The following is a 17960-nucleotide window of genomic DNA, read 5'->3' as shown; positions in this document are numbered from 1 at the left end:
GTTTAAAAAAAAAAAAAAAAAAAAAGACCCCTGTAATCTTCTCATCTTAATTAAACTGGATATCTCTTCTAGCTTTTAAGCAGTTACATTTCTTCAGAGACCTGGTGAATCATTAATCAAGATTAGAAAAATGTAACAGAGAGAAGACTAAGGGTGCATCCCACAGTGGTGTGGTTTACAGCTCATGCAGACATACATGTGCTAATTGTACTCTAGCTCACTGACTGACAGTAAGAACACAGTCGCATGGGCTTAAGCATTGGCTGTAGAATTAAATACATACCAAAGGGGTCAGGCAGGCCTGTGCAGCCCACACCACCTCACTCTTCAAGCTATTTTAAAGTTAGCGCAGGTACCTCTATGTAAGGCCTGGTCTGCACTACGCGTTTATACCGAATTTAGCAGCATTAAACCAAATTAATCCTGCACCCGTCCACACAACGAAGCCCTTTATTTCGATATAAAGGGCTCTTAATATCAATATCTGTACTCCTCTCTGATGAGGGGAGTAGCGCTCAGATTGGTATTTCCATTTCGGATTAGGGTTAGTGTGGCCGCAATTTGATGGTATTGGCCTCCGGGACCTATCCCACAGTGCACCATTGTGACCACTCTGGACAGCAATCTGGAGTCGGGTGCACTGGCCAGGTAGACGGAAAAGCCCTGCGAACTTTTGAATTTCATTTCCTGTTTGCTCAGCGTGGCGCGCTGATCAGCATGGACTGGAGATACTGGATCTGATCGCTTTATGGGGAGACAAATCTGTTCTATCAGAGCTCCGTTCCAGAAGGCGAAATACCAAAGCATTTGAAAAAATCTCCAGACAGAGGCCACATCAGGGACACAACACAGTGCTGCATGACAAGCGTAGCGGAAAGCCAAAGAATCAAATGGACCCTCATGGAGGGAGGGGAGATTGAGAACTCCAGCTATCTCACAGTCCCTGCAGTCTCCTAAAAGCATTTGCATTCTTGACTGAGCTCCCAATGCCCGAAGGGTCAAAAACATTGTCCCGGGTGGTTCAGGGTATATGTCATCAATTTACCGCCACCACCCTCCCCCGTGAAAGAAAAGAGGGAAGAAAATCATTTCTTGCCTTTTTTCAATGTCACCATATGTCTGCTGCATGCTGCTGGTAGACGTGGTGCTGCGGCGCTGGACACCAGGATCCCCTCCCCTTTCTTTTATGATGGCAGATGGTACAAAAGGCTTGGAAACCGTCCTCATCATCCTGTGTGTGCTCCTGGCTGGCCTCAGTGAGGTCAGCCGGGGGTGCCTGGGCAAAAATGGGAATGACTCCCGGTCATTCCCTTAAGCTTTGTGTCCTGGAGATTCAGTCCTGGCAGATGGTGTAATAGGGCTGGTAACCATCCTAATCATCGCAGCTGGAGGCTGAGCTCCTCTTCCCCCCGCCCCTTCATGTCTAATGGAGATTCTGGACTGCCTGGACTATCATAGCAGCTGGAGGCTGAGCCCCTCTCCTCCCCCACCTTTCATGTCTAATGAAGATTCTGTACTGCCTGGACTATCATAGCGGCTGGAGGCTGCCTCCCCATCATTTTATCTCACTAAAAAGTCAGTGTTTCTTATTCGTGCATTCTTTATTACTTCATCACACAAATGGGGGGACACTGCCACGGTAGCCCAGGAGGGGTGTGGGAGGAGGGAAGCAACGGGTGGGATTGTTGCAGGGGCACCCCCTAGAATGGCATGCAGCTCATCATTTCTGTGGGATATCTGGGGCTCTGATCCGGAGCGGCTGTGCTCTCTGGTTGTCTAGTAGACTTGCCCCATATTCTAGGCAGGACTGACTCTCTTTTTAGACAAAACATGAAGGGAATGACCTGGGGAGTCATTCCCATTTTTGTCCATGCGCCCCCGGCCGACCTCAGTGAGGCCAGCCAGGACCACCCATGACAGCAGCAGACGGTACAAAAGCACTGGTAACCGTCATCGCCAATTTCTAGTAGCGGACGGTACAAAAGGACTAGTAACCGTCTCTGCTACCTTGCAAAGGCAAATGAATGCTGCTGTGTAGCACTGCAGTACCGCGTCTGTCAGCAGCATCCAGTACACATACAGTGACAGTGACAAAAGGCTAAATGGGCTCCATGACTGCTATGCTATGGCACCTGCCAGGACAATCCAGGGAAAAAGGGCCCTAAATGATTGTCTGCCATTGCTTTCACGGAGAAAGGATTGAGTGACGACATTTACCCAGAAACATCCGCGACACTGTTTTTGCCCATCATGCATTGGGATCTCAACCCAGAATTCCAATGGGCGGGGGAGACTGGGGGAACTATGGGATAGCTACCCAGAGTGCAACGCTCCGGAAATAGATGCTAGCCTTGGTACATGGACGCACACCGCCAAATTAATGTGCTTAGTGTGGCCGCGTGCACTCGACTTTATACAATCTGTTTTAAAAAACTAGTTTCTGTAAAATCGGAATAATCCCATAGTGTAGACATACCCTAAGCAGCTAAGCTGCAGAACATACCCCAGCTGCAGTGTAAATGCATCCGATGTAATTGGTGAAATCCTGCTGCCATTACCACTCTCAGCATTCTCTTCCTTCTCAGTCCCATAACATTTGAAGCACTTTTGTTAAAATTGAACAAAATTATGCTAACAAAATTTCTATAGAACTGAAAAGTTTTTTGAGGTGGGGAAGGGAATAGTTTAATAACTGGTCAATACATTGGAAACAAATTCTGGATAAATGGGCAAAGCATGAGCCAAAAAAAAGGGGGGGGGCTTTATTGCATATGAGATGGTAGAGCCCTTTCATCACAATCTCACTGCTTGAGTGCAGGTTTGTTTGCAAAGTCCTGTGTTCCTAACCCGCTGATACTTGTCACAGAATGAAATCGGTAAATACTATATAATCTTTGAGGTTCTTAACTCCTCATTAGATCTTGGTTCTTATGTTCTTCCATTTTACAGGATAAACAAGGAATCCCGTGGTGGCTTGGCATCAGTTATAAAGGAATAGGACAGTACGACTTACAAGACAAAGTCAAACCTAGAAAAGTAAGTTTTGTGTTTTTTTTAAAGCTATGGCTAGTTAGAGTCCTGAGGAAAATGAAAGCTTTAGACACCATTTATTCCAGAAAACTGGAGGGGAAGACATGCTTCCTCTCCAGCAGATAGACAGTGCAAACTCTTAATGTGCAGTACAAAAGTTTGGTTCACATGTGCTTCTAATGAGTTTGATGGTCTCAGTGCATTCACTACTGGACTTTTAACAACCTCACTAGGTCATCCTACAGTATGAAGCAATTTGATGTAGCTGGGGGTCTCTGCTTTAAATGGGTTCAGAGTTATTGGTCCTGGCTTTAGTTTTTCCTCAAGCAGAATCTCCGTTGAGTGTGGGGAGGGGAGAGGGAAGGGAGAGAGAGAGAGAGAGAGAGAATGATCAGTGGATCAGGCCATAAGATCAGTTCAGTATCTCATATGGGTGAGATGCTGGTTGAATCCTTGGTGAAGCTGCAGGCCAATCAATGCATCTGCTGATTCCCAGGATGCGTGTAACTGTAGGTGATGGGTTGAGAACACGTGCTTGAATATCTGAGACTGCTCTTTCCTCCTCATCCCTCTCTGCGTATTTGAGTAATTCCTGCCAATAATCTCAGTTACTGAAGCAAAGCACAGGGCCCTGTATTCCCTCGCTGGCTCCCTACAAGTCATCTATCAGCACACCCTCACGAGCCCCTCTGCTGGCAAGCTGTCATACCGCCAAACACGATGTGCACGGGAACTATTCTAGCTTAACAACTGATTAAGTCCCATTCAGAGCTTGGAATGAGCCCTGGAGGTCTTTGGAGAACTGGTTTCCTAGAATGGGTGGAGGAGGTTTCGACACGTGTGCGAGTTGTCCTGTGTGGGGGAATACACCTGGTTTCTCTCTTGTAGCTGTGTCTCCCCTATCCCCATGCAGAACTGGTTTTCTGATGTGCTTTCTACCCCCAGGATTTGGGCAGTAGCTCACAGGAGTGTGCGTGCGTGCTGCTAGCAGTCACTCCAGATCAGTTTAGACCATTGTGCACTTGTCCGGGAGATGGAAAGTTACACAGGAGGAGTGAGCCTATGAAACAGAATTGGCTGGCACATATTCTGGATGAGCATCTAGAAACATGGCTATAGGAAAATATGAGATCCACTAGTAGCAATTCAACATGCTAATAAGACCCACACTGTGTCACTGTCCTCTCCCTTTTGACAGTCAGCTACTGATTGATTCCTTTTCTTGAGCTAACTTGTCACCAAGATCAATCTCTTAAATTTCTCTCTTGTGTCCAGTGAAAGGCCTTTATTTAGTCCCAGGACTTTCTGCTGTTCACACACCACAGTGACAGACTAGGTTTGATTTGGGTGTAAGATTATAAAATAGCCAAGATGGTTAAAAGATCAAATCAACCCGGGTTCACAGGGATGACCATGCCTGATGTATTCCCAAGCATTGACTGAGTACCGACAGTACATTAGTAAATGGGTCGGCAAGCAGAGGTTAGGAATCTCATCCTCTGGGCACCCATCGGCATTGTTGCAAACGCTTGCAACACCGTGGTAGATGCAGCCAGTCATGTCCAGCACTCAGGGCAAGAAAGTGTGCGTGCAGCTGAACCAGTTCTCAGTTTAATTCCTTTTGTATCTATGGGCTTACCATTCTCAACACCAGCTGGGCAGCTTGGGAAACACCATGTTCTTCAAGGTTGCCAGGGCCCAAATGCCAACAGTCACATCTTGCCACCATTACACCTGTCACTCCCTCTAAAGTCAACGGGAGTTTTGTGTACGAATTGGTGCCAGGCTTTATAATGGAAATGTTTGCAGACCATTCCCAGCAGTGCCACTTGAGTGCCTTGCAGTAATTTTAACTACCCAGTTTGGAGTACAGAACAAAGAGGGAGGAGAAGCATCAAGGTTGTCAGAAAGTCTGATGCCAATAGGCTGTTTGAAAAGTGACTTAGCTTAACACAAGAGGTCATGGACCAACACTGAGGAAGAAATTAATGTGCAAACAGGTTCTTTAAACAAAAGGTGGTTCCGTGTTTGGAAACAAACTGCTCAAGTTAGCAGTGAGAGTAGTAATTAGGGAGCTCAGTTTCAAGGGAGAAAGGGAAACATAAGGAAATAGAGGTGATCGGATACTGACTAGATTTGGGGGGTTAAGATGCATTGCAGAACTGTTCATTTTCACACAGAAGAGATGTAGGGCATTTGCTCAGATTGAATTACATTCACTCTCTGTGTCAGCCTCTGCCGTTTGCTTTTGGCTAGAAATAGCGTCAATTCATTTTAATTACGTTTTCAAATCAGTGACTATATGGGAAGATCTATCCAGAGGGAGAGGAGGCTGTGTGACTCATCTAAATGTCTGTCTAAATCTGTGGACCACAACCAGCAAATATGATCTTTCCAGGCAGTGGGGGAGAGGGATGACCTATGTAGCATGTAGACTCTGCCTTTCTGCACTGCAGTGCCAATAACATTGGATTTTCAGGAAATTCCTTGCTTTGCCCTTCTGGATGGAGCCAGGCTGGCAGTAGCCCAGATGGCAGGCCCGGCACAAGAATCCTGCTATTTGGCTCATGGATCAAAAGTCCTCTGCTACATATCCTTAACCAGTTGGGAAGGAATTAAGGGAATCCCTATTGTGATCTGTCCACCAAGATAGATACCTTAAAAAGTGAATGTGTGTTTGATTAGCAGAGTAAGAGAGAGATGCCATGTTAAAAGGTAACCAACAGCAAGCTGATTTTCCTGTTTTTAAATGTATATGGGCTTGTCTACACTTACCGGGGGATCCGCTAGCGGCGATCGATGCATCGACAGTCGATTTAGTGGGTCTAGTGAAGACTCGCTATATCCACTGCAGATCGCTCTCCCATCAACATCTCGTAGTGTGGACCCTGCGGAAAGTAGATCTAAGCTATGTTGATTTGAGTTATGCTGTTCATGTAACTAATTGCTTAGCTTAGCTCGAATTTCCCCTGTAGTGTGGACAAGACCTACGATTGTTTGGTGTACAAACATCTACAGATATTTGCCGGGGCTGGAAAGCTGCTGAGGTTTCAGGTATGGCACTTTTAGCAGGAGTCTACATTGTTATCCCCAGTCTGCTGGCTAAGTCCCAATACAGTAATTGAATTCTGCCTATTCCTGTACTCCACATTCTGTGAAGGCTGCTGCTAGAGATGGCTGCCTTTTTTTTAATTTAATATTGCTTTCCATTGATAACACGCACCCATCGGAAACTCTCCAAGTTTATATTCAATTAAAAAACACATTAACTAGTAGGCCCACTCGGATTGATACAATGCCAATGAAAGGACAATGAAAAAACCCTCCTCCTTAAAATATAGGCATCTCAGGCCACCCAAATAGTTATAGATTCATAGATTCTAGGGTCAGAAGGGACCAATGTGATCATCTAGTCCGACCCCCTGCACAAAGCAGACAGAAGAGGCAATGTGTAAATACATGAGCCCTAGAGCATACTGAAGGTCAATAGACTGGATCAGCAAGGTGAGTGAGATCCAGAGTTAAGAGCCCCTCACTGAAAGCACCTTCTGAAACAAAGATGGATGAAATAATCTGTAATCTGCAGTCTGGCCAACGCTTATACCTGTAATGTTACCCATGTGAGCAGTCCCATAAAGGGGGCTACCTATTTGCACGAGTGTTGGCCTGGCCAGAACCATGGTTTGTCATCAAGGGCCCAGTCTTCATGTGAGCAGTCCTGCTAAAGTTAATGGGACTGTTCCTGAAGGAACACCTCACCTGAGGAAGGCTTTCCAGCCCCACCAACTATCCGGGGCTGTTTCTTCAAACACCCTCCCTACCCCACACACACATCAGTTACTACCGATATATTGATTGTGCTTGGAAGTGGTTTGAAGCTAAAATGGTCCCTTCTCTTAAAAGCCCGTCTTGCCCCACTGAAGTTAGTGACAGTTTTGTCACTGGCTGCAGGGGAAGGTGAGGGAATCATTCTGCTCCAGTGCTGCGATATGCTGACAATGGACAGGTGGGGTTTGGTTGGTTGTTTTTTTAAGAGTATCGTTCTTGCTGTCATCTCCAAAGACCAAGGCAATTTTAATGAATGAGAGGAAGTGGACTCCATATTGGCTACACACTATAGTGTCTGTATGGCTCAGGTGATAAGTGCTCTGGAACATAAGATCATTAGGACGTATGGTGCATGGCTTCAGAACCCACATCCAGGTTTAAGTTCATGCCCAGGATTAACACTGCTGTCCTGTTATGGTGCCAGCCTCTCTTTAGTTCCCATGGTAAAGTAAGGTGCCTTCTCCTCATCTTTGTTGATTGCCCAGATGTTGTTTAAAGATCCCATCCCACAATCCTTGTTGACTAGATTAAGAGAGAACACCGGTATCCTGGCCAGCGTTCCTTTTCTAAATAAAACAGGTTTTAATGTCCAAAGCCCTATGTGTCCATTTAATATACAGGATGAATCTTCATTTGCCTACAACAGCATCCAGCTTATTAATATGTAAAGTAGTTTGCGCTGCCTTTGTGTCTAAAAATGAAACTAGATTCCATTATATGCTGTAATAAACCACTGTGTGGTGAGCTAATGAGAACGGAAATTTGAAAAGATAATAGCAACATTAGTCAAAAAGTAAGTAAGTTCAGCTAAGTTTTCTCCTGCTCTGTCCTATTCCTGTATTCAAGTTACAGTACTTAATGTAGTCCTAATGCCTAAATAGAAAAAATGGATCTTATTATGGAGTTGTATTAAAGCTACAGATATTTCAATATCAATTTCCTTCACCACACAATAGCATGGTTAAAGCATACTAGCTTTGAAAATGGATAATGCTTATCATAGGTATTTACAAAATGAAGAAAAAGGTATCTAAATCTTGATGCTGCACATTTTCTCTTATAGAACTATTTCTTAATATCCATTTTCTGTCCTGCATTGCTCAGCTGTTCAGAATACAATAGTATTGGCACTGAATTCTCAGCAGGCTATTCTAATTATGCAAAGAGCCCATTTGCTTTGTGTGTTTCTCACCCAGGGGAAGCCTTTGATTTAGAATCCAGATACTGATTGAAAGTAAGCACAGAGCTTGTAATAAGACTGTTCTATGAAAAGCAGTGACTTCCAGATGCAGACTGTTGTTTGAGCTTCAGCCCTCTAAAGACACTTGTTTTATGTTGGTTTGCTTCGTTACTGCAAAATTTCTGTGGATTTTACTGGGAGGGTAAAACAAGTGAGACCATGGTTTGATTTTTTGAGACATTCGAAAAAATACTTTATTGGTAGAAAAAGTTCTGTAAATCTCTCCTTCTGACTAAAGGTTTAATATACAGAAACTCACTCTCCCTGAGTTACTAGCACAAAATTAGTTACAAAACCCAATGTCCAATTATAGGATCCCATCTGGTGAATAAGGCTGGAGAAGGATATTAATTCTCATGTGCACGCACAAACTACTTTAAATATGTTTTCTGATTTTCTTTTGAAAGGAGAAAACATGTACCAGCAGATGAGATGCTTAAAACAAAAAGGATGTAATCGGCACATTCCGTGCACATTCCATGCACCTATGCAAATGATCACTTACAGTGTATTAAAAACCAAAGAGCCTAAGGATTCCAGCCTCCATAATTGTGCGGATAATATGGTTCTGGGTAAATGCCTTGTTCTGGTCAAGTCCAATAAATGTCCTCAGCTCAGCCCTAGAATTATATTGTGCATCTTTTATTCAATAGCTGTGCTTGGCCGAACTAATCACAGAGCTTTCAAAGCTAGAAGTTTTATATTTTGAGTCTTCAGATTTTCACTCCGTTAAGATGATCTGGGGAATCACCAGCCATTTTCTTGGAGAAAGCTATAGAAAGAAAAGACTGATAGGTCTATTAAGTAAATTGCCTCCTAGAAACTTCTGGTAAATATTTCTCCCCCAAAATGAGCTCTCACCACAAAGTCCAGCATGCCTGGAATATTGCCATCAGCCTTGTATAGAAAATGTTGAAGTACATTTGCTTTTCTTCAGCACTTCGGGCCTGATTGACCACTCTATTATTTCAGGGTTTTTCTGCAATTAATATGTCTCGATCCGTCCTTATACTCCCCCATCTGTTTGCATCCACCTATCTCTCATCTTATACTTGGATTTGTAAGCTGTGTGATAGAGTGCTGAGAGATGAACCCTGGTTCCTGTGAGGAGGCCTAATTGGCCTGAGGTGTGCCTGATTACCAGGCCAGACTGAGGTAAGGAGGTTAATTAGCCAATAAATAGGCAAGAGGTTTAAAAAGAGGAAAGGAAAAACAAGAAGGAAATGCTTAAAAAAGGAATGGGGTGGGGTTGAGAGAGAGAGAGAGAGAGAGAGAGAGAAAAGGTGAGTGAAAGGCTAGGAGAGGCTGACAAGGTGATTTCTCTGAGTAGACGCCCCTCAGTTCCCACCTCACTTTTGAGAAGGGACCAGAAAGCTGGAAGACAGTGCCAAGGTGGATGTCCCAATATGCCCTGGTGGAAGTACTGAGACAAGCAAGAAGGTCTCAGAGTGGCCTCTGTTTGTGGAAAGCGGCAGTCATGTGATAGGCATGCCCTGTCACACAGGGAATGGCTTTGTTTGTACAGTGCCTAGCACACTGAAGTCCTGGTTCAGGTCTGGGGCTTCAAAGCGCTACCACGATAGAAATAAACCATTAATGATAAATAAAAAAGTAGTCCAATAAAAGCACAAATCTAGGGTGTGATTCACCATCATGCTATCTCAGTTTTAATCCAAGTATCACTGGCACTTCTTGAAGTCTGGATCTGTTTCAGAAATAATAGCAGAAGATCTAGAGGAGAGTTTCTTCTAACTTTTCATAGTAATAAATCAGTTATATGATTTTTAAAGATTTCTTTCAAGCAAATATTTCTGCCTAGGAAATGTAATGCTTGATGAGGATGATGTTAATCCATTTGTGTTACCATGCAATTGCATCCATTCTTCTGATGAAGTTTCTTACAGAGAAAAAATAAAGTTAACAATTTTATACAATGATTTCATTTCCCCCAGAGCTATATAGCACAGTCTGGTTGCGTGAATCGTTGGCTGACGTATGCATGTTCTCCAACATCCCTAATTTTAGTTGCTTCATCACAGTCTGCTTTGCATTTAAGTGACTATCAGATATTGCCACAAATGACCGCTTCCCTTGCAAAGGCATCACTTCCTTTAAATTGGTACAACAGTGTGGTCTATAATCAGAGTTTTTCCGGATCAGAAATGACCACCTCTCTCATAGAGCCTCTACCCAGCATCTTCATTATAGGAAAGGCTTTCTTTAGAAGTTTCAGTGGACAAATGATTGGAACCCACACAAGTGCTTGCACAATGAGCCAGACTCTGCTTAGTCATAAGCTGGCATAAATCGACTGCAGTTGTGTTTTCCACCAGGGTACAGCAAGGCTGATTCTTTCTCCTTCCCTCTCTCTTCGTTTCCCACCTCTTGAGGCTACATCGCTGATTTAGATTAAGCACATTTCTCTTGAACTAACCCTAACTTTTATGAGTTTATGGCTTATTGCATTACCTATATAGTAGAACCTTAGAGTTATGAACACCATAACTCTGAAATGTTTGTAACTCTGAACAAAACATTATGGTTGTTTTTCAAAAGTTTACAACTGATCGTTGACTTAATACAGTTTTGAAACTTTATTATGTAGAAGAAAAATGCTTATTCTGCTTTCCCTTTATTTTTTAAATTTTTAATACTAAATTTGCTTTTTTTGTTGTTGTATTTGTTGGCAGGTGCGGGGGGGGGAGTTGTTTTTTGTTTTGGTCTCTGCTGCTGCCTGACTGTACTTCCAGTTTTAATGATTCCTTGATGTTTTTCTTGTATACCTAGGATATGTTTGATTATTAGAAATATAGGGAGTTGGGTTTGTGATGAGTGGGAGAAACACAGGGTGAATTGCCTGCAGGGTGCGAAGGTTGCGGATCAACTGAGACATCTAGATAGATGTCGATGCAATGCTGAAGAGGAGCCAGTGGTTGTAGTACATGTAGGTACCAGTAATATAGGGAACGAACAGTAGGAGAGAGGTCCTAGAGGCCAAATTTAGGCTACTAGGTAAGAGATTAAAGTCCAGGACCTCCATGTTAGCATTCTCTGAAATGCTTCCAGTTCCATGGGCAGGGACAGTTAGACAGGCAGAACTGCAAGGTCTCAATGCATGGCCAAGAGGATGGTGTAGGGAGGAGGGGTTTAGGTTTATTAGGAACTGGGGAGCCTTTTGGGAAAGGAGGAAGGATAGGCTCCACCTGAACCAAAATGGAACCAGACTGTTGGTATCATAGGCACTGGGGTGTTCTGGGGCTGGAGCACCCACCGGCAGCCAAGCTCCCCGCCCTGCCCCCACGTCACCTCCTCCTCCCCTGAGCGTCCCCGCTCCTCCACCGACCTCCCAGCGCTTGCCACCATCAAACAGCTGTTTGGTGAAGTAGCAAGCTCTGGGCGCAAGGTGGAGGCACGTGGCATGCTCAGGGGAGGAGGCGGGGTAGAGGTGGGGCTGGGGAGGGGATTTGGGGAAGCAGTCAGAATAGGGGCAGGGAGGGGGCAGGGACTTTGGGGCAGGGTTTGGGATGGGAATGGGGCAAGAGAGGGATCGAGAACCTACCAGCACAAGCAGAACTCGGCGCCTATGGTTGGCATGTAAAATTAAAAAGGTTTTAGAGGAGTTATTAAACTGAAGGCTGGGGGACAGCTGACAGATGCAGAAGAGCACATGGTGTGCACAGACATTCCTTAGAAGAGGATTTATTAAAGGGAATACTCTGTATCTTCATAACATGGACTGATGAATGTAACCAGGTTTAGAATGATATAGAAGTGCAGGTATGTTAAAAACAGACCCAAAGAAATCCTTCGGGTGTTTGCTGTTAAGTGAAGTCCTGTTTAGTGCTTATGAACAATTATGAACATTGCTAACTAGCTTTGCATGTCTGAAGATCTTTTCAGCTCTTTAACAAACCATTAGAGGGCCAAATTCTGCACTTAGAACCACACATATGTCTCCTCTTGAGCTTAATGGGGGTCTTGAATGATCTAAGTGGATGGAGAAGAGTTTTTATAAACACTTATTATCTCAGGTGCATGTACCAGGAGCAAGGCAATTTATACAGATTGCAAAATGTTTGCGAAAACATTTTAATTATTTCTAATTGGTCTTCCTGCCTTCAAAAGCCAGTTTGAAGTTCCCTCATTGGTTTGCTACTCTTTCCATTTTGCTGTATGTATATTTTAGGAGAGGTGAAAATTAGGTAGGATTCAAAAACAGGTTTGTACAGAGTTAGGTCAGGTATAGTGGGGAAAGGATTTATGAAGTGGGAGTTTATTGGAGTATAGACCTCTGGATTTGGCCCCTGATCTGGAAAAACTTATTTGTAAGCCATTTGTACAAGTCTGTTTCACTCCCTTTGATTTTTCTCCAGTCCTCAGTGGCCTTTCTTTTCCTGGCCATCCCTTATGGCCTGTCTCTACTGCTTTAAAAAAAACTGATGAAACACCTTATTTTATTCATCAGTAATTGAAGATAATTAGATTTTATTTGCTTATTTATATTTGAGTTCTTCTATATAAATATTATTTGCCCACCCTTATTCTGTGATTACCTGGACAGTCACGTGGCTTTCTAAAAGGACAGTATGGCAGCATAGTTAGCTTTATTTAAACCATTTCAGATTAAAAGCCATTGGAAAACTGTGTGTGTGTTAAATATGCCTACAGAAAATTCAGAGACGTGATGGTTTTGGAGAGAAAAATCTTTAGGTAGCTCGTATATTGTTTAGTCATACGAGTTATTAACGAACAGGTTAATATTTCTTAGTTGTTGTTTGAAAATACGATATGCTGTAACTACATATCATGAACTACTGTTTTCAACAACATTTGCTACCTGTTTGGTCATACAGGCGCATAATAAAAAAATGCATAATGCATATTGCTATTACAACATATGAGTGTTAAGAGTGATGCGCAAAAAGCAGCGAAATGACTTTGGTGCTGTATCTCAGATCGCTGATATGGAGTGCGTATTATTAACACGTTTTTACAGTACATGTGGCAATGCTCTAGTATAGCCAAATTCTGTGTGGTGTGAACTTTCACTGTAATGTTACCATAACACTGGGACTTAACACTGAATTTAGTACTTCTGAAAGCACTCAACGGACAACCCCTACACACAGCGATGGCTGTACAATAATGCCAATAATAATACTGAACATTTTCAACTTCAAAGTACTTTATTAACTAATTAACCCTTAAACACCTTTGGGCAATAGGTACATTAAGTATTTACAGAGTGGTCAGCAGAGACCCAGACAGATAGGGAGTCAGTAGCAGAATTAGGAGGACTAGAACTCATGAGCTCCTGGCTCACAGACTTAATGTCTAAACTGCAACTCTCTTTCTGCACTAAATAGAAGAAATGCTGTAACTTTTAATTCCCGCTTGCTGGCTGATCTTAGCGCTCAGTGTTGAGACCGTTTAAAATGAGCAAATACACTTGGAGATATGGGGGCAGGGGAGAAGGTCAAGCCCTCATGACCAGCTAACAATGTAAACTGCCCATGCCATCTCTGAAATGAGCTAAATAACAAACTCCATGCCCCACGGCTGTCTCACCAGAACTTCTCACTAGCCCTGCAATCCATTTATAAATGCTATTTCTCAGTTATGGGAAGACAGAAGAGAGTCTACAAAAATAGTAAATGACATCATTTTACTTAGCGGATTGTCTTTTAATAATAAATATCAATTGGAGACCAAATTCTACAGAATGATAGGGGCAAAAATTCCTTGTCCGAGTAATTTTCCCTGCTGTGTAACTTACTTACGTTTGTGAGCAAGATAGTAGAGATTTGGCAAAAGATGGATCAACATACATGAATATAGAAGAATATGACAGATCTCTAGGCTGAAAATCCTACTTGTGAGATCTGCATATGGGACCTCCTCCCTTCCCCCGCTGCATAAAACAGGAAGATTGGCCATTTCTGAAGCTCCATCCCACTCACAGAGGCCGCTCCATCGGTCCAGATCCCTCATGCCCCTCACCAACACTACAGAGAATCCTTGGAAAAAATCATGCAGCCCTCACCTCTGTTACCTGTTCAGCTGGGCCTCCCAGAGGCAGTTGTGACTGGGGGACTGGGATCTAGTAGTGTGACTGCAGTTGAGCCATGCTGACAGGAACTGGGGTGGGGAAGTCGGGCTGTAGGAATTATGGGGTACAGGGCCTTGTGTACATGTTCTTCCCTTTTATGGATTCCTTGGGGGTTCTTTAGCTTTGAGGCGGCTCCCACAGCCTTTTTCATAGTGGGGAGGAAAGGAGACAAAACTCACCCCTCACCAGAAGGCTGTGGAGTTTCCATGAGGGGGGATCTCAGATTTTCGTCTCCAGAGCGCAGCAGGGACTGGTCTGACCTTGGGGCCCTAACTAGTACAGATGTGCTTAACTGCACTAAGTACCACAGGGTTTGGCAGTCCATTCACGTACCATCCCAGACCGTATTTACAATGAAGTTTTATTATGTCTGTTTGTGGGGGCCAGAATCTTTTCTCTGGAGCTTAGAGTCACAGAGGTGAGGGGATTGCACCTTAGTCACATGCCAAACCTCATCTTGTTCACACAGTTTTCTTGTAGAACAGGTTGTCTCTTGATTGTGTCAGTCACTTTGGCTTCCCACAACCTTCAGGGATGCAGGGAGCATTCAGTGTCCTTGCCAAAAAAAATAAAATAAAATCCAGGGGAAGTGATAAAGGGGACAGGATTCATCATTAGTCAGTGATAAGACAGAGAGGGAGGCTGTGCATCAAAGAGCTCTTATTTCAAGCATGCCCATCGGTTTTTACGGGGCATGGGACTTGAGCTGACAGGAAGCGCAGTTGGAATGTAGCACAACTCTTCCTGTAGAACCTGTTACATTTCAGAGGTGAATAAGGGCCGTGGTAGGATTGTGCATTAAAAGCTGCCACCAGTGATCCTGAATTTGAAGCCACTTCAATGGAAATCCCCTATGAATTCTGCAGCGTTCCGCTGTCTTAAAGCATGTCTCTCCTCTATGAAACTTCCTCCTATGTTCTGTGTTTAGCTATCTGTGGGGAGAGGGTGGGATTGGGGAGGCGTTGCTGCTGATATAGCTGGTGATGTCAGCAATGTGTCAGCAGTGGGAGTTAAGCTTGTGAAACCAGAGTTACACCTAGGAGGCTGAAACTCAGCAGCAGAGGGAAGCGGAAAGCTGCTTGCTGGGGGAAACGGGCTGGGGGGGAATGGTATATTTTCTTTTTTAAACTTCACTTTTGAACAATTGGATTATAAACCAAACAAACAAGAAGCAAGATTGCACATTTTTTTTTGTAACTAGGTAAGTGTGGAGATTCAAGTGTATCATTTTGAGTAGTTCTGTATCCTGGCTATGCTTAGTAAAAATGTTGGTGAAGTATATGACAGTGCATGGACATTCTTCAGAGAGGAGTAGGGGCATTTGTCTGCTCCTCTATATGTAGTGTCTGGGATACCGTATGTAATAGTGCTGTGGTGCTGCAGAGTTCAAGCTCTCTCTATGTACTGAGTTCTGGGATACTGCATTACTTATATTCTCGGTAGAATGAATTCATTTCGAAAATCCATTTTAGAAAATCCAGCTGCTATTTTATGGCTGGGAGCTTTTTGTGTTAATTTAATACAACAAGTTGATTTCCCTTTAAGCAGCACTGTTAAAAACATAACAGTAATCTGCAAATGTGAATAAGTCTTTTAATCAAGGATCATTTCTCATTACAGCACTTTTTAATTGAGCAGAGTTTATTAACAATAAAATACCATTCTGGCAAAGAAAAGTTGTGGCAAAACAGGATTCCGTAGAGTGAAAGGTAGCTGAAAGAATCGTCCCATAGTTTTCCACAAACATGTGAACTGGATTATGTTTTATTTATGACCATGGATACGTGCATTTAAAAATGAAGCAGGACGTAATATTTAGCTTTATGAACCTTGACGTTGCTTCTTGTTGTGTGTGTTTTAACAGATGGAGTCTTACAGTGATGTGACATTTGAACTATTACCTAGAGATGAACATTAATATTATATGTGATGGTGAATGAAATGTTTGATTAATCAGCTAAGAAATTTAAAGCCCAGTTCTGCCTGAAATAGTGACTTTGGAAAACTGATATTCTGGAAAGAGGTGTTTCTCAGTGATTTTCACAGCAAAGTTGCTCAGTTTGCAAATGAAAAGATTTCTTCCTCTTCCTCTTGCCCCCCGCAGCTGCACCCTGCACTCAGCTTTGGCTCTGACAGTCTTTTCATCTCAATAAGAGAGGGTCTGCAGGCTAAATTAAACCTTTGGCTACACCTGTCCAACTCCATTGTCAGATTCTGCACTTAGTGACACCTGTGTAACCCCATTGGCATTGATTGGCTTTGCACAGGTGTCACTGCTGAAAATGAAAAAATCATCCCCCTTCTGCAGCAAAATTCCACCACAGGGTGAAAGCTATGTTAAGAATGTGCCATGCTGAATGGATGTAAAACCTGCTATATTATCCCCTCAGGTAATGACTGAGGTTGCTTTCAATGCAGAAGGCGGAGGGTAAGAAGATCCATAGGGAATTCCAGCCCCCTGGCTGCAGATCTCAGGGCATTGGTGCAAAATGCCTCCCTGGTTATGCTGTCCTAGACTAGTGATACCCAAACTTATTACTAAGGCAACTTCATTTTGTCCTTTTTGTGTCCCACTCAGGGCCCAGATTTGGGGGGGGGGGGACAAAATCATAGGCCAGCATCTTTCTTCTTCTCCTCCTCCATCCTCGCCCCGTCGAGGGGGCACTGACCACCCGCAGCAGCACCCTCTGCACCAGCACCACAACTCTGATCCCAGCCTGGGATGGAGGGGAGGCCCACCCCCCAACAGTTGCTCCTGTCCCTTGGCCTGGCCTGGCTCCCCACTCTAGGTATTGTGACCTGGCTTGTAGCGTAGCAGCGCTTCTGAGGTTTGGCCCGGCAGCCCTGATGGAGGGATGGCTGGGAGAAACCGGAGTGGTGCTGCAACCCCATGTACCAGGTTGCAATGCTGGGGAGTGGGCAGCAGGGCCCGTCCCTGCAGGACAGGAGCTGCCACTGGCTGGTGAACGTTGGGGGAGGCCTCATTCTCCAAACCCCTGTTCCGCACCCCAGGCCCAGAACTTTCCTGTGACCGACTGGTGGGTTGCAACCCATGACTTGGGAACCGGTGTCCTAGAGAACAGTTCTCTGGTCCCCAGCTGGCGGTTACACATTTCTTTATTGTGTAACACATTTCTTCCCGGAGCGCGTAGGAGCCCCCAGGGACCAGACCCATTGTGCTAGGTACTGTATAGACTCAGAACAAAAATCTTTCTCTGCCCCAAGGAACTGCAGGCTCAGGAAATGCTTAGAGGAGCGAGATATTTGAAGTTGCTCCTCCCAGACTCTCTTCCAGGGTGCTGTTCTGTCTCTCCCCCACCTCACCCAAAAATCTCTCGAAACCCCAAACCCAGTGTGGTTTCATTGAGCGTATGCCAGGACTAGAACATGTCTTTTCCAAAGCTGCCGTTGCTGTGTTATTCCCCTGTGCACTCCACGACTGATTGGAGGAGCAAAGGCCAGAAGGAGAAGAACACATTATTTTACCTCACTTCTGGTGTGCAACGATTTGTATTAGCTTCTTCATTTAATCAGAGTAAAAAGTACTTTAGCCCTCCTCCTGAGACAGAAAGTTTGATTAGACGCAAATATTTAGCCGCAAGATGAAATGTGTTATTAGCAAATGCAGCTGCTTGCACAATTCAGATCTGCAATTTACAATACACTGTTTATAACAAACATTATAAGTTCACTTTATGGGTCCTTTTTATCTCATAACCAGTGACTTTTGGCACAGTTAATCTTTAGATGTAG

The 17960-nt window shown here is 43.9% G+C and overlaps 1 protein-coding gene across 2 annotated transcripts in view; it reads left to right on the top strand.

Annotated features, from left to right (window-relative positions):
- Positions 1-17960, top strand: part of FRMD4B (FERM domain containing 4B) — a 124833-nt gene that overhangs the window by 89046 nt on the left and 17827 nt on the right. For both annotated transcript variants that reach the window (XM_050957311.1, XM_050957312.1), the window contains one exon: positions 2950-3036. In XM_050957311.1, the coding sequence (XP_050813268.1) occupies positions 2950-3036 (87 nt within the window). The remainder of the gene's footprint in view (positions 1-2949; positions 3037-17960) is intronic.

Source organism: Gopherus flavomarginatus, chromosome 6, assembly GCF_025201925.1.
Source record: "Gopherus flavomarginatus isolate rGopFla2 chromosome 6, rGopFla2.mat.asm, whole genome shotgun sequence".
In the NCBI taxonomy this organism is placed as follows: domain Eukaryota; kingdom Metazoa; phylum Chordata; order Testudines; family Testudinidae; genus Gopherus; species Gopherus flavomarginatus.
This window is presented reverse-complemented; position numbering and strand designations above follow the sequence as displayed.